Below are 26015 nucleotides of genomic sequence, written 5' to 3'. Positions count from 1 at the left end.
ATTCACCAAAAGCTACTAGACACAGATACAAATGATGAAAGTGAGCACAACTACTGCTGGCCTAATAATGAATGACACAATATGCCAATTGACTTTATTCATGTGGGATGTCCTCCTGACTGTATGCACATCCCTTTAAAGACACGACAGGAAGAGAAGGATTGAAGGGAGGGGATGCCTATTTAAAAAAATATTCTTTCCACCCAATGATGTTTAAAATTCTTGAGGGCAGCTTGAAATATTTTCCAAAAAGAAAGTGGAGGCAAGGAAGGCAAAACTACCACATATAAGAGTGCTAATACCACAGTCCTTTCACAAGGTAACAACTTGCCCCTTCTTAATGTAACATGCATTTCACACAATTTTCACTATATATAAATTTGGATACTTTTCATAAACTACTTCACATTGGTCTCTTTTGTACTTAACAGTTTTCATTTGGCCATCATCTTCCCTGATTACAACACTACCCCTCTTTTGTGAGGTGCATTTAGTATATGATTCAAATGGGAATATTTCTCCATTAATATGTTTACTGAATTAAAAATACCGATATCTTACAAAGACTACCTGACAAAATTTTATTTCCACCTTCGTTGTGACACTACGTCTACTACAGAGCAAACATCACTCACAGATGGCCAAGAATGCTAATGTTCCTTTGTGGGGATCAACCCTTAACTCTTGCTAGTGAGGCAGAAGTGGTATCGCTTAACAACAAGAGGTGGATAATGTATCTTTACAAAACCAAGCATTTATTACCACTTTCAGCGACCGATATGATTCATTCCCATCCTTTACGTGAACTAGGGGACCTGGCATCTCTCTATAAGGCTTCTCCAATGGTACAAAGGTCTCTCATTCACTCGTCACACTCAAGAGCAAGAGAATAAAAATTTTAACAAAAACTATTTGATGTTTACTATATAAAAAGGAATACTGCTCTGAACTGATTCCTTTGCCAGGCTTCCATGGTATACACACAATTATGTCTGCTTCAAACACTGGAATATGAGAATAAGTTAAAAATATCCTATTATTATTCCCGCCCGTAAACTACATTTTATAAAAAGGATGGAAATAACACCAAGTTTATATACTACTATATATCCAGTAAAACTAATTTCCCTGTAACTAATAACCAGTTACAATAAATTTTCCCAATTTAGTTGTAAAAATGGCACAAATTCTCCACCTTCAGAAAAAAATAGCTCTCATGACCACCATCTACTTGACAAATAAGTTCCTTGAACGCGATACCAGTCAAAATGCGACATACCTAAGCACCGGCAATAATTACATCAGTGTGGACTGTTATAAAAAAGGCGATAAAAAACATTGATTAGCCTTATCTAAGAGTATCCGAATAAAAAAAAATTTTTTTTCTACAGCTTTCAAACAACGAAAAAACAAAATCTACCTCGAACCTTTTGCCAGGACAGGACTAAAAATACTTTGAAAGTGACCGAAGTACCGAGTCTGGGACGCGGCTTTTGTCTAAGTTTATCATGAAAAGGAAATTCCTCCACTAAACGACACAAGATTTGCTGAGAGAGAGAGAGAGAGAGAGAGAGAGAGAGAGAGAGAGAGAGAGAGAGAGAGAGAGACTGACTTGAATGTCAAGGAATTTCGGTGGTTTCCTAATTTCTCTTCACCTCATTTAACATAACCGGCACAGTTTGCCGACCGATCGATTATGACAATGCGAAAGCTTTTGGATACAAGACAGGGGGGAAGGTTAATTTGAACGTTCAGAAGAACGTACAGTACTTTTGAATAGGATCCAAGCCTAAAAATAGTCGGCTCTATAGAGTTGGCTAATTTTGAAGAACACGATGGGCTACTCCCAGCAGGCAAAGTAGAATCACCGTTATGATCTTTTCAAAATCTCGACAATTTAATAGACAATACTGGTAAAAAGTAACCACTAACAAACTGCAACGAAGTCATTTGAAAAAAAAAACGGAATTGCGGTAAATAGAAGAGAAAACAAATGTAAAGATTTAATACATTTTCAACATTGGCGTTTAATATTTGATGAGGCAATACTGCGAACAACTGACCCCGATGTGACGACACCCCTAGGCTTTAGCCAATCAGGACAGGGCTCTCGTGCGTGACGTCGTGGAATCTAAGACACCAACTCAGGAACTCTACCAATAGGGAACGAGGGACTCAGAGAAGTGAATCGAGCCGGGAGGAAGCAAGGTGGCATACAAGTACACATACACACATACATACATACATACATACACACGCACGCGCACACACACAAACGCACGAGTTTTACCATGGCCATCGGTTTTACCCCAAAAACACGCCGGCATAAACTGCCTCCTTCTCCATATTAGAACATTATATATACATAAAAAGGGCACCATTTCTTTCTCTCACAGAATCATACTGCTGAAGAATTGTTTTAATCGTGTGTGTAATAATCACATTAACACGTGATTTCTCTATCACAAATCACCACATGTAAAAAAAAAGTGACTAAGGTGTACGTCCTAAACCCAGTCTTATTTTTCACCGCTTTTAGTATTAAGATAGTATGAGAAAAACAGACACTGATGCCTTTTAGACGTAAGCCTATCAACGTGCGCACTCCAACGTATGACCTGGAGAGAAATCAAGGCGGATTCAAATACCTAAAAAAGATTAATAATGAACCGTTTTCCAAGGGCTCGGCAGCATGAAATTTTCTACATAGACTAGAAGACTCGGGATGGCTATACCAGTTACAAAACAAAAAACCATACTGTTCATCGCGACAGAAGAATTAAGTTAGTGGTACTCCAGTGATCACTACCAAACATTTTAATCGTCTGACAAATCAAGCAAAAAGCCTGATCGCTATGATTCATGTTGAACACGACAGCCTTCAGTGACTGGAGAGGTGTCAGCGATGCCGCCTCATCATGTTCGCCACAGCAAATTGCAAGCTGTGGATTTTTAACCCTTGGTAATTATAAAATAGAGAGAACCTTGGTCAATGGGAAGCTCCTCTTCACAGCCATGACAAGTCAACAGTACTATAAACAAAAAGATTTTCAGTCCCTGTAGTTCTGCCACGAGTAAATGTTAAAAACAGCCATTTTACAAAGAAAAAAAAAGTTAATAGCTGTATTGGCACCGTGACAGGGTAAGTAACTAGTCCAGTCCCAAAGTAGTATAAAAATGTGAGTTAGGCGTAATGTTAACGGCTTTGCCTTATAAAATCCATGAATTAATCAAAACCGCAACAGATCTTGGCAGTCTGGTGCGAGGGCAGAACTTACGGGGCCTGAAAGCCCTCAGTTCATTGGCCTTGCCACCAACGCCGTCCGCTTCCCCCTACCCCCTCCCACGGCTACAACAGATAAAATCTTTAGATAAGGAGAAGATATGATCAGAACTAGACCACAACCCTCCATCCTCTGGAGAAGGAAGGTGTGTCGGAGGGCGGGGGGGAGGCATTCACGAAAACTCAAACCGTAACTGACAAGTCTTAAAACTGGCAAAACCAGTTACAAATTTTCGTTGCGTGCGTCAAATACTCTTCATATTTCTTATTTATACATTTTTATAGATATTTAATATCTACTTTCTGACAGTTAGAAGCATGAATGCGTATCTCTGTTTAAACGTTATCCAGAAAAGGAAACTGCTCGAAAGAAAAAAAAAAAATAGCCCAGGCACATTCCTATTTCGAATCTCAACAGCGGGACACGCTACAGTAATGGTCCATTTTCATACAATGTGTGTTAACACCACTTCACTCGACAAAAAAGAAGCTACTTCAACACAATGATAAGTGCAGGTCTTGCTTACGCAATGCTTCAGAAGGGTTTCTCCGGGAAAACAAACTTGTAATAGACTTACGCGTAATACCACAAGGCTACGAACTTATGAAACAGCGTTATTCCTTTGAGTAAACGGAAAAAATGGTGATCGGAGAAATTCCAATTTCCACACACGCCATTTATTCTTCCTAGTTCTAGTTATGCAAAACACACTTTAATATACAAACACGGGTAATTTTTTCCCTGATGTAGCAAAATCTTTGAGTCAAGTTGAAGTAGAGTACATATATCCGTCGCCATTTCCGTATACAGCATCATTTCCTTGCCAGTCTCTGGATGTTGGATGATCTTATAATATAAAACCGGCTGCCTTCGGGGGAAATCAACTCAGTTCTATTCCTAAATCTGCTCCTTCGCTGACCTCTACAACGTGAACACGATACAGTAAAATTCTGTTGGCCTTTTTTAAATGTCTGAGGAATAAAAGTGAATATATTTACAGACATACACACACTTAAAGAACGCTATGCAACTGGAAGACACTTTTCAAATTTACTGCCCTCCTGATGCTAAGGATAAAAATAAAAGACTAGTAGAGGAGTTGGGCTTAGAAATTCCGCACAACAAGGAAGCCGTGAGTTTACATAAAACTTGGTAACGAATCCAGGGCACAGAACAATTATAGCTGCGTTCATAGTTTATACGCTAATTTAAGGGCGAGTCGCCTGTGCAGTAACTAAGGTATTAACGCCTCATACAAATGCTTCGAAAGTGGCGGTTATAGAATAAAATCATATTCCATAGTTATGTACATTATACATTCATAAAAAATCACCTGCTCTACACAACCACAAAGAGTTAAATGCCTCTGAAGCCTAAAAACCCTCTTCAGGTGATAACGAAGAGTGAAGATAACGAATGATACGAAGTTTCTTCTAAGAGAGAGTGAGTGAACTGGAGGAAGCCCACCAAATGTCATTTTATCGATCAACAAAAACTTCCCAGCGAGACGCAACCACGAGGATCGACCGGCTGGAAGTTTCAGGATGGCCGAGAGAGAGAGAAAATGCAATCTTACTGTTATTTCTTGAAATAAAGGCATTCGTCAAACTGCTGAGTAAATCGTGGTAACTGAAATTAGCAGCGTCGTCATCCAGTCAAAATTTTATTATGGGTACTTGAAATTCTGGTCAGCCACCTGTCTTGGCCATTGAAAGTGAACATCCCTAACCCGCGCTGGATACCGAGCAGCAGATTTTCCTTTCTTTGGCGTACTATCTTCGCAAATAACGGAGAGTTACGTAACTCATGCTGAACAACTATAAAAACGTAAAGCTCCATTCCCGCCAGACTTGTGCTATTTATAGTGCAGAAGCCAAGGTATACCTCACAAGGGCCTTCACATAAAGATTCATAACCACTGTAATTGTTCAAGTACAATTTAATAAAATTCTACAAAGGCACAAGTCAAATGTTAAGCTACGAGAACAAAATCGATCAACTTGACTTAAGGGAATCAAGCAGTCTGACAATACCGCCGAGAAACAACTGCACTGCACTTCCCGATACAAAGACCATGGCATTAGGACAGGCTGTTCTGGCGCCAGAGATTTGGCAAAAGAACAAACAAGCTCGCTCAGTGTCTACCTATCTATCTATCTATCTACCTATCTATCATATATATATATATATATATATATATATATATATATATATATATATATATATATATATATATATATTCCCATAGTATAATAATGACTTTTAAAAATATTGTTTTCCGAAACCTTAACTAGTCCACATTCACACAGTTAACAGAGACAAGCATCAAATTTAAGCCAAGTTCTGCACACCTGAACTTACAGAGTTGTTCGAAGGAGATTTCAAAGAGAAAGCAATTATTAACAACGGTATTCCGGGTTAGTGTTCTATGCCCTACCTTGGTTTATCCAGCTACCCGATATAATCCTAGACAGTTTGACCTGAAGACCTATCCCAAAAGGTTATAACTTTTATATGCATTAAAAAGGTTATATATGCTCTTTTTTTTATTCTAATCTTGAATAATTTTTGTAGAACAGCTGTTTCACCTTTCCTCGTCAACCTAATACTATATTTATATTTAATATCACGTTGTTATTGCCGTGACTGCAGTTACACAATATATATTTAGATATATAAAAAAGTATATAATATATATACATAATTATATATATATGTATATACATATATATACATTTCTTCAGCGCAGCTGATTTCTTTTAAACTCGCGTTTAACTTCCTACTGCAGTTGTGGGAGGGTGTTTACATAGATATTCATTTCGTGTACTAGGTGACTTCTAAATTACAGAACCAAACCATTCAAAACCGTGGACTTGTGTCCTTGCTTGCGGCCCTCAGAGGCTACGGATCACAACTAAAACGTTTTTTCTTCTGACATTTCGTAACGGTACAGGCTACTATTTCATTATTTCAAGATGATTCAACAATTTACTAAAATGTGGCTAGGTTATATACGTCATTTCGTGCTTGGCTATTTTGACAACAGAGCCGCCTTCCTCCTTATATTATGGAACTACAATGTCGCACGAGCTACAGAAATACACCGAGGCAATTCTTAAAAGAAAATACTACAACTATTTACGTAGATCACATTGTGTATGTCAAGCCGTATTTTTTTACGAGGTCAAACAGTCTGACTATGAATACAAAAGAATTACCTATTCTAAGAGTGGGGACCGTGCTTCAATTACAAACTTGTACCTGTGAACCAACACCCCTCTTGTGGCTGCACATGAAATTGATCACTATATTTTAGTAAAAACTTCAACCCAACTGAAATTCTTTCTTCAAATGCTCTTATTTCGCTCTTATTACATAACACTGAAAGTGCTAAAAGAAAATAATGGAGCCTTTATTTCCATATCTGATCAGTCTACATCTCCAAAATAGTTATTTGTTAATGGGTTCGATAATTCAAAATTTAAAACAAGAAATCTACCAAAGCTAAGCTAATGTATGGGAAATTATAAAGGTCTTGTATGCAAATGAAATTATAATGAAAGGGATAGAGATAGTGTCAGCTTGGCTCCTGTAGGAACCAAAGACTTGGAAGATCCAAGATCCAAAGAACAGGGAATTACTTCTTGGGAACAAACATGCCTACTTAGAGACCTGAGAGGAGATTTGTTGAGGTGAAAGCGCGAGCGCGCGCACACACACACACGAAAATCTACACTTCAGAAAATAAAACAAAGTGTACTTATTCCTATTCACGCAAAAAAAAAAATCCAATTCAATGGAACCGGTGTTAAGTGGTATGCAGAGAGAGAGAGAGAGAGAGAGAGAGAGAGAGAGAGAGAGAGAGAGAGAGAGAGAGAGACTGCAGTTAAAACCTCTCGTGCCTCAAGGCAGACCAGACGAGAGAGAGAGAGAGAGAGAGAGAGAGTGAAGAAACAAGAGGAAGAGAGAAGTTACGTTCTCGCCATCGATCTCCACCAAATCCGACACCAACACCACCACCAACACTGCGGCACGCGAGTCTTCAGATACTGTCCAGTGAATGGTGGGGGTTTTGGCATTTGTCCAACAAACGAATTATATGTTTTCATTCGCCGGTACATAGGAGGTCAAGGCCGGGAAAATCTAATCAAAACTAAATAAAAGCCCACGGAAAACCTAACTGATACAGCGTGCTTTGACCTTTATTTACAAAAAAAAAAAAAAAAAAAAAAAAAAATCTATACAAAATAATAGAATGGATGTGATACCGCTTCATCACAGAAATGCCACAATATCCTTAGATCAAATCTGAAACTCCCAAATGAAGCAACTGCATTCCATCAAAGTAAAAATCCAGATTCATGACAGGCCCATACCAGCGTATTTAACAAAGCAATAATTAGGCCTATCAGTTCAGTTATATTTGAAAAGATCAATCAAGAATGCGACTCCAGAAATCTAACAAGAGGAGAGCCATTAACCACTTCACAGGATCAGGATAGAAACGAAACCCTGGAGGACAGTTATCTTGCCTGCCCTAGAGATGAAAGGCAGGATAAAACAAAAAATCCTCATTAGGAAAGCCGTGGTCATCATCCTTCGTCATGGATAAGATTGGATCTGTCTTAACCAACCTGATTTAGAACAAATGGTTCTTTTCTCAAAGTACGGTAGAATTGACTATATACAGTATATGACAATTACTGTTCTGGACATCTGTTGCCAAATTCTACGCCTCCAGCAACTCGTAAATATCAAATTCAATCTACCTTGGGAGTAATTTACACCTAAAGGGAATTACATATTTCCAGTGCCCCTTCCAAATAGTGTTTTATATTCAGGTCATCATTTTTCTGCTTCCAAACGCACATGGCAAAGTTTGAGTCCTGTTCAAGGTACGAGCACTTAACACCCCTGGGTATTAGGTGATTCTCAATGGGTTATTTGAAGATTAATCTTCCAAAGTATAAAAATGCCATGTGGAAGATTAATGATATATATATATATTATATACACACCTCGTAAATTAAGTCTAATCCTTCGGGCCAGCCCTAGGAGAGCTGTTAATCAGCTCAGTGGTCTGGTTAAACTAAGGTATACTTTAAACTTGGCATTAGAATGAATCAAGACTAGAAATTAATTTTTAACAGAGGGAAAGCAGACCTTAATGCTTAGCGAATTAAATGTCCTTTTCGGCTTTTCCATAGGTAGTTGATAAACAAATCATGCAGATTGAAACTATTTTTAAAAATATTCACCTTTAGGTGAAACATATGATCCTAACGAAACTAAGACAAGATCACGGAGAACCTTTCTTTGAGGAAAGTTACATAAAGACACGCATACACCACCCCATCCCATGGTCTCAGACCATGACCCCATCCCACCAGAAAACAAGAGCTCTGCGGACCGTCAAGGCAAGTCCCCGACCCCCACCCCCATAAAACGAGGTTTCTACGGGGCTGTCATGACAATAAGTTGGACCCGGGGAATAGTTCCAAATCCTGGAAAGGCCACTTCACAATGCTGGTACGAAAGGTCTTTCCTGTCACATATTTCGACACAAAAGGTCTCCCACATATAATCGGTGTCGAACAATGTAGTCGCCTTGAGATTTTTTCTTTATTTATGGTGGTATGTATGCGTGCTCATGCATGAAGCGTAAAATATATGGACGGGTGTGGTCTACTTTACATACATTTCCTTTTGCTTCAGTTTCTTGTCGAAGACCTGAATTTAATGAGCTACCTTAGGCATGCTTTAAAAGTTACAACCAGTATTCAGCACCAAAATGGTAATCCCAAGGCAAGAGAGTTAAAGAATTTCTCGTACTCTTAAGAAAACCGTGGGAGGACTTACTTGTAATAAAACTTGTATAAAAAAAAGACAACCCAACCTACAACGGCAGAAATTCAACGACAATACAAATTAAACTCCTAAGAAGATAACTAGTACAAGGATATGGGCCATTATAGTAGGTAAAGTAGTGATGCTAGTAACCACCCCTTTACTGTAAGGATTCCTTCTACAGCGAAAATTCAGGATGCAAACAGCACAAGCTGAGGCCAGTAAATGTAGATTCGCTTCATCGCAGGACAAGAAAGGTTAAGGGAATGGAGAATGTACTGGCTTCAGCTTCATCATAGTTGAAAATTTGTTCGAAAAGACCCACAAAACTTTCTGTATGGAAATCGCCAAAATAAATGCACATTTAAAACCTCATAACAAAGATGGGATCTTCAACAATAACTCGGCACATCCTGCCTCTGGAGTACACCTGCAACTTCCCTTCCCTCTTCACAAGCGTCCAACGGCAGAGCTGACCCTCCTCCCCAAATCAACACCGGCCCCCCTTCCCCCAAAATATAACGACCGGTACATAATCACCTGTCTCCCTCCCTATCCCCACCACATCCCCACCCTAGGCCGACAATCATAAACTACACTTACACTGTCACTCGGAGGCTTGTCAAGGCCTTGATCGGCCTTAGGCTACACCATTCTTGTTTTGCCCGGGGCTGCACTCGAACCGGTTCTCAAATTTTCGGGTCTCTTCTTAATTCGGATTAACTATAATGTTAAAATGACATTCATACCCTTTAAAATATGATTTAAAAAATCAACTTGATTAGGAGGAGGCTTATTTCTGTTAATAGGTATTAATCGTTAAATATTTCTTAACATAATTCAAGACAAAACGTACGCATGAAACTTTCAAACTTAAACTGTCAGCATATAAAACCAACCCCTATCTAATACAATACCACAAACTTGTTTGGAAATAAGGACAGAGGAGGAGGAGACAAAGCAAGCCACTTTTTGTCGAGACAAATTTATCTAGTGGCAAGGGTGGAGGACTGACAAGAGAAGGCAACGCCACATCTTAACTATAAAGTTTTCACAAACGGAAGAACGTACAGGAAGTGATCAAAACCATACATTATACATTCATTACAGTCATCAACTACAACTAATGGAAGAATCTTCAATGAAATAAATCACACTCCCTGACCACAGCATAACATCACTCATTCCACACACATCTTTCTCTCCCCTTTTAAGATGATGAATGCGTCCTCACAGCCATCCCAGTTCTCCCATTACAATTCTTCCACACTGCAACCTCCTCACGGAGCACGGGAACATTTTTCATACAGAAGCCTTAATAAGCTCTGTGGAGAGTATTGCTGCTCATGCTTTTCTCGTATGTATGGGCACTCTCTTCTGTGAACTTTCCCGCAAGATTGGGGCCCTCTCAAGCTCATTATAATTATAACAGATTAACAAACATGAGCTAGACGGGATTATAATGGAGGGGTCACACAATAATGACCCGTCCGTCAACATGCCACAGAGAGAGAGAGAGAGAGAGAGAGAGAGAGAGAGAGAGAGAGAGAGAGAGAGAGAGAGAGAGAGAGAGAGGCCGTCCGTCAACATGCCAGAGAGAGTGAGTGAGAGAGAGAGAACAATTGCATCCAACAAGATTCAGCTGTGACCATTATTTGAATTACTCTAATGGACGAAGTAAGGAGTTGTTAGAGGGGAACAACTTGCAGCACATGCAAAACTTCTTTTATAGTACTCAAGAATTACTAGCAGAGTATTTGTTTGAATCATCATATGTTTGCTATTTATTGTTGATATACAAGATTAACTTCTCCCTCTCTTGACACGTATGGTGTACACACATTCATACATACATAAACACACAGATCACAGCTATATGCATATTCTTCCCTCTAGTTGTGTCAACAGTCAGATGGCCCTAAAATAATGCGCGAGTATTCAACATTCTTTGACCGGAGTCTAGCGATAGCAGTGTTATGTTACATATACGAAAGCCCTTGAGCACAACTACACACTACAAGGGTGTGGCTGATTATGTCATTACTTCGTGAAAAATCGTCTACTGAAGAAAAACAACTATGCAAACTTGCACAGACCAAAATGCACCCTTGTAAAACTCTAAAAATGGTGCCACAAAAGTGTATTAAAATGCAGGCCACGATCACTACGTAAAACGTTTAAACTGAAAACTTTCATGATTAACATGTAAGCACACACGTACTTGCGGTTAGTTCTACATTTACTATTTGCTATTTCGCAAACTGTAGGCACGTCATATAAATACATCTTCAAGTCCAAAAATGAGACTGTTACACTTTTAACTTATCTAACTTTAATGCATAATATTTCAGTTTTTCAAAAGGAGAAAACTCAACTGAGGATTTTTATAGTATGAAGATTCTGTAAGGAATCAAGGATCTTCCAATAACATCTGGGGAAAACCCGCAGTTTAAAAAAGTTAAAGTTTTCCATTTACCAACGTCAAGATCCCAAATTGATCACCACTGAAGCATTTTAAACACAAGGAGCAAGTGTGCCTCAACATTTACTCAAACTTAAAATTCTCAAAAACGAGAAAAGAAGAAAAAAAGAGGAGCCTAGACAGCAGATTCCCCACCTGAATAACGCACAGAGCCGTAACAACATTACGGCTGACGAAAAAAGTGGCACAGATATTGATCACTGAGTCATGACATGCTGAAGCACACGGCCACGGAGAGACCACGCCTTTGTGAACCGGCTTTTTTCCGGTTTTCTATTCTATGTTCAGGCACATGAAATACGAATTCGAAATCTATTCATACAATTAAACTGAAGAATACTGGAAATTTCTGCCCTCCTCTGCCTCCGAAATTCTCTCATCTACAGACAAACACACGCTTTTTATACATGGTTTTTTTCCACCTCTCGTTCTATGGGCACATATACATACATAGATGACTGAAAGCAGAAACTTTCTTTTATTTACGTAATTGCTGAAGAACGCAAGCTTCTGGAAAACTATATGGCGTTAGGGCAAAAAAAGTAGAACTGCAACAAAAACCTAATGGATTAACTGTAGAAACTATAAAACGAAGACAAAAACACAAGCCATAAAAAGGTACATGCTAGAACCACAAATCCAAATAAAAAAGCGACTAGACCGTATATTCAATAACTTTCAAGATACTGATATGCGAAATAAGATTGGAACTTACGCAAACCACATAATTCATAGATATCACATGAACGTACTACAACCACGAAATTTATCTTTACTATACATCAGAAGGTATGAAAGCCTTCTGGTTCTCAAATTTCAAGACCTATACTCTTTTAAAATGCTGGTTGCGATAACCGCACTCCTCTCCACTATCAAGTACATGATTCCCTGCTAGGTCAATGAAGACACACCCGGTTTATAGTTTATGTATACATATATAATGTACATATACAATTATATATACATACATACATACACAATATACATACACTATATATATATATATATATATATATATATATTATATACATATAATATATATATATACATATACACATATATATTAGTGTGCGGATACAACGTGCGACCATTACAGCGCTTTCAAGAACCCAGATACGTTGCAATAAATGCTTGCAACACCAAAACCGACATACTAGACCCAACTGAACTTTCTTTCAACACCCAGTGGAGGGAAGACAGTTTTCGAGTCGATGATTACAGCCGTCTGCCATAAAAGACCACGATGACGAGACACTTCCTCTGGAGCCAATTGTTACACCCAGGCAAGGGTTGCTAAGACTTGTCAGCTTGCAATACAACTCCACACACACTACTAGCATCTAGGGTCGTCTTGTGAACTCCTTTATATCACAGACTCCTACGATCTGGTGCATGTTTCTAATCATCGATTCTTAGTTCGAGATGGGCAGGTTTATGCCTATGGCTCTAACAGACGGTCACAAGAATTTTCTTTTCAATCCAATCAGGCTCTAACAGACGGTCACAAGAATTTTCTTTTCAATCCAATCAATGTTCCAAAAATCGCCAAAATAGAATAGAACAGACTATAGAGTTTAGGTTAAAGGCCAACCGCTGGGACCTATGAGGTCATTCAGCGCTGAAAGGGAAATTGCGAGTAGAAAGGTTTGAAAGAAGTAATAGGAGGTAAACCTCGCAGTTGCACTCTGGAACAATTGTTAGGAGAGAGTGGATAGCAAGAGGGAAGAAAGAATATGAATGCAGGTACAGTTAAAAGAATGAAAGAGGTTGCAGTTAGGGGCCGAAGAGACGCTGTAAAGAACCTGAAGTAATGCCTCCAGTGCACCACGTGAGGGGCACTGACGGCACTACACCCCTACGAAGGGCTGATTATATAATTATATATATATATATATATATATATATATATATATATATATATATATATATATATATATATATATATATATATATTAGCAGCATGAATACCACTAAATTAGGATGGTGTTCGATCACATGAATTTGAACAGACTACTACAGCGTTTAGTTTTAAGTGGTTCGAATGAGGCGGGGGAAGTTAACCACCTCTAAAAAGGCACTGTCAAGACCCTTTTTACTTAGCCCTATTAGCACTCGGCCCAATTAAAATCTTGCGTAACTACCACCCAAAGCCTTTCCTTCTATCTGCTAAAATACATTTCTAGTTATCACAGAAGTGATACAGGTTGCTGATACTAGAAATTGAAGACTGAAATGCCACATTTAAACACCATTTTCAATTGCCTTCACGTTTTTTTCACTAATTTCTTAAAATTTTTCTTTTTTAGATTTGTTTGTTGGCATGTTTTTGCCTTTATTGATTTTACCATACCGTGTAACTTTGCGCAGGAAGTTAACGGACAACAGCTTATTCCATAGTAGCCTAATGTGAGCAAATTCTAAGGCATGAATTTTTTTTACAGAAAATATTACCCGTGTTCTAGCCGGTGCCCCGCAAGGGGTTCATAGATAATTTTATCTGATAAGAAATCTTACTACGGTTATAAATAAGCTTACACAATATACGAGCTTATCTCCTCCACAGTAAAAGCTACGATAGACCGTTCTTTGTCGAGTCCATTCATCAACATCAACAAAACTTGAAACAATACCATCGTTATATATAAGCTATTTGCATTTGTAAACCGAAACATCGTTTTAGGCAACATTATTAAAACATATGAAACCTAACTGAATATATAAATGTAACATTGAAGCCTTAAGCTTTGACACGGTTGAAATGTGTGTGTGTGTGTGTGTGTGTGTGTGTGTGTGTGTGTGTGTGTGTGTGTGTGTGTGTGTGTGTGTGTGTGAGAGAGAGAGAGAGAGAGAGAGAGAGAGAGAGAGAGAGAGAGAGAGAGAGAAATATAGTAATAAGAGACGGGAAGCTTGCAACCCTCCTCATCATGTGCTAGATATTTGTAGCAGTAACAGTAGCAGTTCGGGCGGTAGTGAAAGCTGAAAAAACAAAAAAGACGGGAAGGGGGATTGTAAGTATTATAGGGGTTGCTACAGCTAAAAGTGTCACAGAGATGGGGGGTATACCGAGTAAATGTACGTGCGTGCGTAACCAAGGGATGAGGTTGGGTGTTGTGGGGGTGGGGGGTTACTTCTGAAGGGGAATATAGCGTGACGCGAAGTAAAAAGCCATCCCCCCCCAAAACACCCCTCGTTCCGTGACTGCAATTACAGAGCGATACATTATCATTCTTCTCTCCAGCTACACCACGGGACGTTCCCACAAGTAAGTCAATACCAGGGGAGTCGGGCACGACAGAAATGGAGTGCGATCAATTGATTCCTCGTGTCGTTTCTGCCGAACTCCTCGAGTTCATTCGTGACATGACCTAAAATGGAAACAAATTCGCCTCTCTGGTACAAATTCAAAATGTATTTATATATGAACTTGCTGAATGTATAAAATTATGTACAAGCAACCATTCAAGTTTTCAACTGCTTTTTTTTTTTTTATTAAGATTAAACTACCTACGTGCTAGAACAGGCTCTTGCTTCCAGAGCAGCCGGTAAGGGCTCGCTCGCTAGCTCGCCTCAGGTTCATGTACAAAACTCCCGATTGAGCGTCGCCAGCATTAGGCTGAAAATATCGTCCCTTGTTGATTTAGTAAAAAGGACCACCAACAGAAACAGAGCGTATAAATCCTCCAAACTATTAACAAAACTCAAACAAGATTTCGGGGAGATGTATTCTTCTCTAGCAAACTTGAAGAAACTGGTTTAAGTTGAACGCTAAGCTGTAAGAAGTGTAACAATTCAGGTACTGAACTGGGAATCTATTCAAGAGGAGATTTACATAAGGAATGAGAGAGAGAGAGAGAGAGAGAGAGAGAGAGAGAGAGAGAGAGAGAGAGAGAGAGAGAGAGAGAATCCTCTTCGACGGGATTCATGTAGCCATCCACGAAACCTGCCACAAAACACCCTTGGTGGTTAGCATTACATCACAATTTTGCTTCATAATTGAAAGCATCAAGAGAAACGTAACTTGTTTACCGCTAATAACTTGCTGAGACGTCAGAGCTTAGTCACTGACCTGCAGGATGACGTCAAAGCGTCTTGCACAATTATCTGGAGATTTAGGGATAACATTTTTGTCACAGCCATTCTCTAACCCATCAAGAGCCACTGTTACATTCTAAATGAAATTTGCGCAACTAATGCTGCAGTGTCAACTCTTCGTCTACTAGAAGCTATGCGAGCTGAACTGACCACCTCCACATCCAAAAGTTTTAATATTTGCAAGGAGTATTCGCAAATTGCAACAAATTAAGGAATAACAATCGCTGTAAGTCCCCCAACTTAAAATGAGCTTCAAAAGTACAAAACGCCATGTACCAACTATTTACTATATAGTTAAAACTTTAAATCTCATTGTAACCAATACAATCTCCAGATATTATGAAACTAGTGTGACTGTTAGTAAAAATATCTTCTTACCTCCAAAAACAAAATTGGGTGTTTTAAAATCAACAGAAAAGGGGTCGAATATTCACCTTCTCTACTCAAGAATTAGCTTGCCTTGAAAGGGCAAGTCTTGGAGTATGGATAGCTCTTCGGTAAAAGGGACGTGTTCCCAAAACCATTTCGCAAACATCCGTAAAAATAAGAAACGGGCAAATACTACTCTAAGACATTGTTCCAACAACAAGTAGAGGGGTTTTCCTATTCACAAACAGCTCACAAAAAACCCCAATGAAATACAAAAATATCCTAAAGGGGCCTATCTCCCATTAATATACACCAATACTTATATGCCACTGAAATACTTTATCTTATAAATACGGAATTTGAGACAATTTTATCTAGAAAAATTCAGTGAACAAATTTTTGGGCACCAACATCTAAGATCTTGACCGATCAATGACCATGCCAACTGTAGATAAAGTCAAAAGGCATTTTTCAGATCTTATTCCAGACACTGAAGGTTAAGCTTTCAGATAATCTTATGCCTTATAAACGAATCTCTTATAGCTTGTTACCACAAGAACAGTATCGAGATTTCAAAGGTTGAATCTATCCGACTGGCTGACCTACTAAGGAAAACCCCGCATCGGAACCAGAAATTTTCCCTAATTTTATCCAACAAAAACACCCAACACCTTATTACAGAGACATGATTGTTGAGGGAACACAGAGCAAACCTATGTAAGTAGTTTAATGAATTCACTTAAAAGGCCAGCACTGTTCTAGACTTTCCAAGACCTCAGAAACAAAATGCATTCTTAATTTATGAAATCCCAAAGGGTTCAATTTTCCCCTCAGCTTAATCCCTAGTTGGGGTTGCTGATGCCAAAGGATTCAATAAAAGCTAAAATCATTCTCCTTATAACCCATTGACCAAATGGAGCCATAATCACCAGGTCACAAAGCTTAAGAAAGTCATCGATACACCAGTACACTTTACTAAAGAAAGTAACATGCTCCCTTGCTAAAAGTAGCACATCCAAAAGTAGGGTTCTATTTGCCAAATAAAAGCTGTAGCAGGCGCAGAGAGAGAGAGAGAGAGAGAGAGAGAGAGAGAGAGAGAGAGAGAGAGAGAGAGAGAGAGAGAGAGAGAGCAGCCAAACAAACATTCTGTGAACCGACTGAACAGAACTTAGAGTAACCAAATTCAAGTATGTGAACCACCAACACCTACTTAGTGACAGTACCTTATGAGCTCCAATACCAACCATTACCAGTCACATGTCAAATCTTATATCAACACCCTACTTCTATGGATAAGCCATGATATTCTTGATTTAATTTTCAAATGTTCAATGACTAAACTGTTAAATGCAAATAAGAATCCCGCGACTTGACTGATGGTGGAAACAGTGACTTGTTCCTACAAAAATTGCTCGTTTTATTAAATACCTACTGTACTACAGTCTTGTCCCATTACCTATTTATACATAATACTGGCCAAGTTCTTTTATCCCGCAGCTCTGGGAAAGTAACGTTTGTGATCCATTAATGAAAACACCAAAAATTTTAACAAAAGCTGGGTAAAATTTGCTTTGTAAAAATCTTACCACATGTTATGCATGAATTATAAAGTGAAAGAACCACCACAATGATGAAAAATGGATTATGATTAACAATTTGACAGTGGCCCTGACTGAACTCTCAATTATCCGTTTTACCGGGAATAAAAATTTAACACAAAACTGATCTCTAATGCTAAGTACAAGTGACCATTACATAAAAAAATGTGAGTCTAAATATCAAACCATGAGATAAAATTGACTTAAGAAAACCAGCTATAACAATTAACAAAACCCAAAAATATGACTCAAAATTACCCATTTTAACGAAGCCAAAAAGACCCAATTTGGGGACCTTAAAGACCCAATTCAGGGCCCTCAAACAAATACATAGTTCAGGGACCTCAAATCAGAGACGGAATATGCGGACCCCAAACTAAACTAAAACGGATTCACGGGCCACAAAACAAGGACAGATTCCATGAAATATGGAAAAGTTGACCCTTTTACAGATGTAAATAATTTGAGTAAAATGGTCAAAAGCCACAGACCAAAAACGGTTCCATTAAATGACCCTGCTTAAAAATTACCAAACTACAACCACAATCAGTATTCAAAGGTTGGCAACTCAAACTGACAAAATAAAAAATAATACGGATTAATTTTTAAAATTTAGGCTGTCAGGGCAAGCACGAAAGCACTTTTGGCCTTTCAGCTATTAAGGCAGTAAAAACCAAGATGAAATGATTGATCTGCAGAATACTGAGATCCAGAAAATAAAGGCAATGAAGAACAAGATTATGAAGGTGGAACTCGGAGAAAATCTCATAGTAGCATTAAGAAGTAACAGAGATTGGACAGCAAAACTGAAGAAAGGAAGGGGGCAAGAAAAAGGTTTAAAAAGTAGCCGTACCTAGGGGCCAAAGGGCCACTGCAAAAACCCTTGAGTGCCGCCTCCAGTGCACCACGCTGAGGTACTGTACACTTGACTGCACTACCCAACTATGGGGCCAAAATTAATAATGGCACTTCCAAAGCCTTTTAATACATTAATCATATACTACACCACCTTTAAAGCCTCTGAAAATTAAAACTGCTGTCGCTGTCAAATCAACTCATGCATTTGAACTGGAAGACAAAATAGATTTAATACTTAAAATTGCCGGTTGAATCTCTAATTCAAATGATATTAATAAAAAAAATACATCATGCAAACTAAAGCAAACTGCAATGTGTTTATCCAAGCTAACCTAACCCAAAAGTCTCCAATTTTAACTAACAAGTAGTTCGGGTCTGAATAAATTAATTTAACCATATGCAAGATTTTTAATACACAAACACTTCAATTTAAATTATCTTCATCAGCTATAATTCATAATTCTAAAACCAGCTATAATTCATAATTCTAATACAGCTACAATTCATATTTCTAAAACCAATTACTAAATTTTACCAATAAAATATAGAACAAAAACTCAATATGTTCCCTGCAAATTGGGGGATCATTTTTTTATACCAATGAAAATAAGACAAATCTCGCGCTCTTGTAGTTGCACCGCCCATATACACGTCAAGAACATTTACTTCGCCCCCCTCCCCCCTCCAAATTCAGTGCTCCCTGTAACATCCAATTATCGCTACCTTACCCATACCAAACCTGGGCACTGTATCCAGAGACCTTTGCCTACCTTACTAAAATTCATAAAAAAAATAACCACTACTGATCGAATGAGATTCTTGCACACACACTGGTCTGGCTACACTGAACTAACATTTTTAACGAGTGCAGCACCATCAGCATGAAGTTTACAATAGATGATACAAATACAATGAAAGCTTACATTAAGATGCATACTCCATACCTTAATCAGTAATAGAAAATCAAGTTACAGACAACAAACTAAGTCCGGTCATCCTGTGAAGGTCGCGATCAGAAGGTCCAAAGACGGAAATAGCCAGGCAGAGTACAGTAGCAATAGATGAAGCTAAGACGGACCACACTGAAGTTACAAATACTGTAATGTATATGTATATGTACAGTATATATGTATATATACACTTGTATTTTACATAAACGTACTGTTGCATATATATTATATAAACGCACTGAAGTCAAGTTTTAAAACATTAGTATATACAAAAATGGACACGACGAAAGTCTAAGGCTTTTCGTAAACGACGAAAGAAAGAAAGGGATTGGGTCCGAATAAAAAAGAAAAAACGCTGCCTCTAGAGTACACACTTAAAAGCGGTCTTTTTCCTAATAAAAAAAATATAGTAACCGATTGTGTTGCAACAAAATTAATTGACCAATAACTTAGGACTGTTTTATTCTAGTTGACCGTCGATAATAGGTCTTGGACATGATCCCACACCTGTCAGTTTGCGTTAGGCCTATCAGCTCTGACACCTGCATAACGTAGCCTACTATTCGGGGGGAAACTACAAAATCAAAGATTTTATCGCGAATTCCCACTTCAAAATACACTTCATGCATAGTCTGCGGTCACTGTGGTCCTCGGAAAACCGTCGCGTAAGAAATCGATCGCCTTCGCCCGACCTCATCCCCGGTTCCAAGTAACCTGACAAAACGCACCTAAATTTCAGATTTAATTGGAAAATTTGTTTCGAATGAGTAGGCCTAAGGTACTTACACCATGACGCAGCAGTCCGTCCAAGAAATCTGTTGGAGTCGCCATCCCAAATGAACTTTTTCCAATCTCGGTCCCTACCGGCAAACAATTTCGCCCTCTCTTCATCCATGGCCCAGGTGAGAGAAGAAAGACTCTGGTGATGCTTCGAGGTCGACTAAACTCTCGAACTCCAATGCGGCATATTACTCCACCCTCCCCCTCCCACCCCTTCCATCTATCCCCTGCAGTAACATACAATCTCCGATACTCTTGTGTGACCAAAGCCGTGCGCATGCTTGACCCCTTGAGATTCGCAGGTGAACAGAACCTCGACGCACCACGTTAAATGCACCAGCAGTCAGTAGAGACCCAGCCCTGATTCGAGGTTGACATGACCACCTCCGAAAATTCGGCCTTGGGTCAACTAGGCCTAGACCTAGTCGTCTTCCTTCGACCAACCCCTCCCAGAGACCTGTCATATCACCCCTTCAAATATTTATTTCGCATCCATAGCCATCAATAAACGGACGTTATACTTACACCATGACGCTCCAGTACGCCCAAGAAACTGCTTTGTTTCCGGATTCCACAAAAATTGGCCGAAAGTTTCCTCCTTTTGCACCTTATACAACGAGTTGTCCGCCATGGTGCTTGGCTTCTGTTCGACTGCAGCTTTGCCGCACCGATCGATAACTACCTCAACCCGATACAGCCCAGAGAGGCTCGCTTGCTAGCGTGTCCTACTTGCTGCAAAAGTCTTGGCAGGATTTCAGGAGTCTTTTCTATTTTTCTACCATGGCTATGGATTAAAACCATACTTTACAATATTTACGTCTGTATTATACTGATTATATTTAAAATCGTGGATTAAAATGGATCGAAATACTTCCAGCTTTGTCGCATTACGACAAAGTCAGCATCACTTTCCCTACTCTGTTTGAAGCCGACGAATTTATCAAGAAACGAGCTCATCTCGAGTAGCAATGTCCCTTATAATTTTCTATTTTTATTTTAATTTCCTTGATAAAATGTGGCAAAACTAAGACTAAATTGGAACCGGAAATTTGTAATTTGGTTCCTGTTTTCGTTTCGAGTGATAAAATGACAGTATGAAAACACTATTCAATTACTTGGCAACTTCTTGCTAATTTGTTTATGTGTCGTTCTTTGTTATAATAAATAGTACCAATTTCAGAATTGTAATAATTCTAGTCTTCATTTGTTTAGTAACGTCCTTTCGGGTTTAAGGAGCTTTCATCATTAGCGCATTAAGTTTAAAAATATCGTTTTACGCAATGAAAGCATCCAGGCTTTATTGTCGAAAGATGGCGCTTATCCCTAGGTTTTCTAGGTCAACGTTGACTGCAAAAAATTAGGGAAAAAAGCTGATTCACTGTAACTTTCGTCAGTGTGTCTTCCCAATGCAGATGTTAAGCTGCACTATGCTTTGCGGCATTGCACTGCATCTCTCACCACAGCCGTAAAAGCTTGGATTTTGGACAAAGTGAGAATCAATAAAAATTACCACTTAAAAATATGACTAATCTTTTCAAACTGTCAAAAGGCTACATGTTCCAAAGCTACAAAAATAAATCACCATAATCAAAAACGAGCAGTGCTGGAAGCATCATTTAATTCAACAAAGAATTATTCTCATTCCAGTAATCATTTAAGAGTTTGTTGAAAGTGCCTTACGAAACGGCCCAGAAGCAAACCTCTCTAATCCTGGACATTTCCGAAGAAATGAAAAGGCTCATCGCCGATTCAACCGTTTTACATCCGGAATGATCTATAGATATCCTCGCATTCTTATTATGAAGTATTCGAGAATGTAGAAAATTTGGGAAGGGTAATGCCAATTTTCTGGTAAAACGTTTCAGGATAATTGGAATCCACGAGACCTTAATTCATTTCAGTGGTCTCGTAAATTTGAAACATTCCGTTGAGTTTGGTTTTATGTTTAATTATGCGTTCTCTCTCTCTCTCTCTCTCTCTCTCTCTCTCTCTCTCTCTCTCTCTCTCTCTCTCTCTCTTGGCTAACTCCAACAAACGGAGAGCGAGGTTGCGTTTTGTTCAGAAAAAGCGTAAACTCGTAAAATAACGAAGATAGATCCCAGGCAACTGGAAGCAATAGTGACTCATTAGCCTGAAAAATTAACTTGTGCCTCTTAACTTGAACAGTGAATTATACACCTTGCAGTTATCAAACTGTAGCAAGTTGCAACCAGGGTTAAAAAGGACACTGAGACAGCAGAGGCTCTAAGGTTAAAGTCATGACATATATATATATATATATATATATATATATATATAATATATATATATATATATATATATATATATATATATATATATATATATATGTGTGTATTTATATATAAGTATATATACATACATATCATATCACATCTTATACCTATTACATATACTGTATATATATGTGTGTATATGTATACATACATACTGTACATACATACATATATACATAAATACATTTATATATATATATATATATATATATATATATATATATATATATATATATATTACTGTATATATATAATGCACATTAGGCACTTGTTTCATTGGCTTAATTACAACGTAATTAATATATTTAATGTAACTGTCTTTGAAAGTAAGGATACCAAGTGGATTAAGGTCCAAGAAAAGAGGTATAAATCCTGTTGTTTCTTTGAAACTTTTGTAGGTGGCACCATAACACCCAGCAGACTCCAACATTCTACATTCTGTAGAGACGAACTTATGGGTTGCCTGATCCAGTGCACAGTTCCCTTCCCTTTTGTACTAAGCTGATTTTCCCCCAGTTCGTACAACCTTTCCTCTCATCTGAAACTGTGGTTGCCTCCTGTCCAAGGAAGTTAGGACAGGAAATCTTGTCCTGATCTAGCATCATCACAGACGTTTTACGTGAACTTTTCCTTTCGTGAGGTTGGATGCAGAGTGAGTTCTCTCCGCTCCCCTCTGCCCTGTGCACCTTCTGCCTGAACTCCTTATCTTATCTATGTATTCATCTATCTCCCTGTTCCACTGTTTCTTGGGCATTCCTAGAAGTATTCGTCTTGCTACTGTCGCAGCTTTTCTGACCGATTGTTCATCATCCTATATCAATCGTTGCGATCTCTGTATTTTTCCAGCCACTTGACATCACATCTCTCCACCAAACTCTCACTCATAATACAATCTTCCAGTAAAACACCAGTCAACGCACATACACCGGTAGTTTAGTTACCCCTTATCATTTCTTCCTTGTACTAGTTCTTCTCTTTCTTCCTGTTCTGTTAGCTCTTGCTTCACAGACTAGTGTATCAACAAAGTTAATGAAATCTACTACCTCTTCCAAAGCCTTCTTTTTTATCGCAATAAGGTTCTCTTACTCCAAGTAAATTTTGTAATCCTGACATCACTTTTGACTCCACCTGTTACATTTGGTACGTAGTACAGAGCTCAGCCACATACCTTTCTCACAATAACCACGTGGCCACTTTCCTGCTTGTACCTTTTCCTTTACTTCCTTTCTAGCCACAATAAACTTTGCTCTTGTGTTGATTTTCAGTACTTTCTTCTTCATTACACTTACCCGTCTCTTAAACATTTCCATCACATCTTCGTCAGATTCTGTTGCTAGTACTAGGTTAACCTGACGACGTTGATCCCATGGGACCCCTTTTCAGCACTCCTTTGTAGCTTCTTCCATTACTGTGATAAACAGCACGGGGTTCTGTGCTGGACGCCACCATTCAACTCAAGTTCTTTTCATACATCTACCACTGCCTTCACTTTAGAGCTAGTGCTATAATAGCTTAATGAGTCTTACTATTCTTTTCTAATGGCCATTAGATTGTTTGGCTCGGTACTTTGCTATTTAAATTTTCAAGATCCACAACTATGTCGTAAAATCTCTTCTTCTTTGCAAGGCATTTTCCTGTAGTTGCCTAAGTATACGAACTTTCTGTTGTAGATCTCTAGCATGAAGCCATACTGACAATCATCTGTTTTGACAATTTTTGTCAGCCTTCCCACCATCATCTCTTCCCATATTTTCACAGAGTTCTCGAGCGTATATCCTTTGCAGTTCCTCCTTGCGGTGTATCGCCTTTTCTTCTATATCCCATTACCATACAGGCTCTTTTCCAATCCTTCTAGTCCTATCTCTTTCTCCATTATGTTTTCATTTATTCTATTAAGCTCATGGATGACTAGCTCTCCTGATATACATTGCTGGCTGGCTGTACGAGACACAAGGCAAAGCAACAGTCAACAGTCTTTCCTCCTTGGTGCAGGGGTTGGTCAGAAAATCTGGTTGTTGGTAAGTTAAGTTCAAAAGTGACATCTTCACATGTTGGTCAACTAAAATTTCAGCCCTAACGTAGGACGAAAGTAACGACCAAAATAAGAAAATGGATGACGTTGGGAATGCGGCAAACAGCGACCTGGTCGACGTGCTGCTCCCTCATAACGGGTAGCTGTGGGCCAAGTTACTGTCATGACAAGAAGCCACAAATTTAATATAATGTACATCAGGCCCATTGCACGTGAGATGTCCTTGCTAAGGAAAGGCTAGGCAAGATGCTTGATGTAATTTTGCTTCCCTACACCTCGAAATCCCATGGACACAGACTGTCTCTATCAGGTTCAAACTTCTTTTGAAAGATTGTCTTCATGGATTACCAAAACATAACCTAATCACTTACATCCTTGTTCATGAACCTATTAATATATCAGATGAAATATAGCTGAATTCCCTAAGAACTTTGCTTACAAATGCTCATTTCTCTATATTGCAAGAGTATGAAAGATAAAGTCCATTAACCCACATTGAAAGACCTAGGGTGCTCATTGTTTGAATTAAAATTTTCCCCTTTTCAAGTCTGTAAATAATACTTTACAGAGTATATTGAAGTAAATCCCTCCACAGAATATGTCAGATCATGGCTGAACATTATTCACAGAATAGTATAAAAATGGGTTGAGTTTCACACGTGGATTCTCCATGCCAATGGAGAGCTACACAACCTGTTAACAGAGAATTTGCAATAACCCAAAGAGTATCTTACTGACACACTGTTGCCAGGTTATTAAATCGTGATCAAGAGATACATTTCGTAATTTCATCATGCTCACTTTAGTTGTGGAAAGACTGCAGACTGAGGAATTGTGTTTAACAGCCCCTCTTGACTGTGAAATAACTTAACATCGGTTGCTGAAGAAGCATGCCACAGTGAGGTGTAGGAAGATGGCAGAATTAATTACACAGAACCACCCATCTCGTGATCTTGGTCACAACTTTGATAAGGTTTGCTTATAATAAAAAACGTGCAGTAATTAATGTTACTTGTGCTAATATATTGTATGTCATTGTGAACAAAATATTAAGGTCTTTACTGGTAGCTACATACCTTCCCAAAGCACAGTATACGGCCTAGGAGAGGGGCTTAAGAGAGGGGTCTCGGCTTCACGTGTTTAACCATCAGAGGTAAGAGGGAGTTGCTTATGAGGCCGATTAGTTAAGAGGCTCACTTGCACTCTGGAATTCGTCTTGTACTGTACAGTATGCAGCAAAAGTCGTGCAACTTTTTTATTTTTGTACTGGACAAGCATTGTTACAAGTTGCTGCTTAGTATTAAATCTTATGTTTTACTTTGCAAACATGTGTATGTATGAGGAAAAGTTGGTCAGTTGTTTTGTAGAATCTTATCATTGAAATATATTGGATCGTGAAAAACAAAAATATTTCATGCTATATAACATT

At 38.6% G+C, this 26015-nt stretch overlaps 1 protein-coding gene across 3 annotated transcripts in view; it reads right to left on the bottom strand.

Annotated features, from left to right (window-relative positions):
- The window catches only part of LOC136843805 (sodium/potassium-transporting ATPase subunit beta-like), a 45960-nt gene that overhangs the window by 7123 nt on the left and 12822 nt on the right, over nucleotides 1-26015 (bottom strand). Inside the window, exon 1 of one of the 3 annotated variants that reach the window (XM_067112561.1) lies at nucleotides 20786-20955. The exons of 1 other annotated variant lie outside the window; for it this stretch is intronic. In XM_067112561.1, coding sequence (XP_066968662.1) covers nucleotides 20786-20891 — 106 coding nt within the window. In that variant the 5' untranslated portion in view covers nucleotides 20892-20955. Of the gene's footprint in view, nucleotides 1-20266; nucleotides 20479-20785; nucleotides 20956-26015 lie in introns of those variants that run through there. One more of the 3 variants, XM_067112560.1, reaches the window with a different exon arrangement.

The sequence above is a fragment of the Macrobrachium rosenbergii genome, chromosome 12 (genome assembly GCF_040412425.1).
Source record: "Macrobrachium rosenbergii isolate ZJJX-2024 chromosome 12, ASM4041242v1, whole genome shotgun sequence".
In the NCBI taxonomy this organism is placed as follows: Eukaryota; Metazoa; Arthropoda; class Malacostraca; order Decapoda; family Palaemonidae; genus Macrobrachium; species Macrobrachium rosenbergii.
This window is presented reverse-complemented; position numbering and strand designations above follow the sequence as displayed.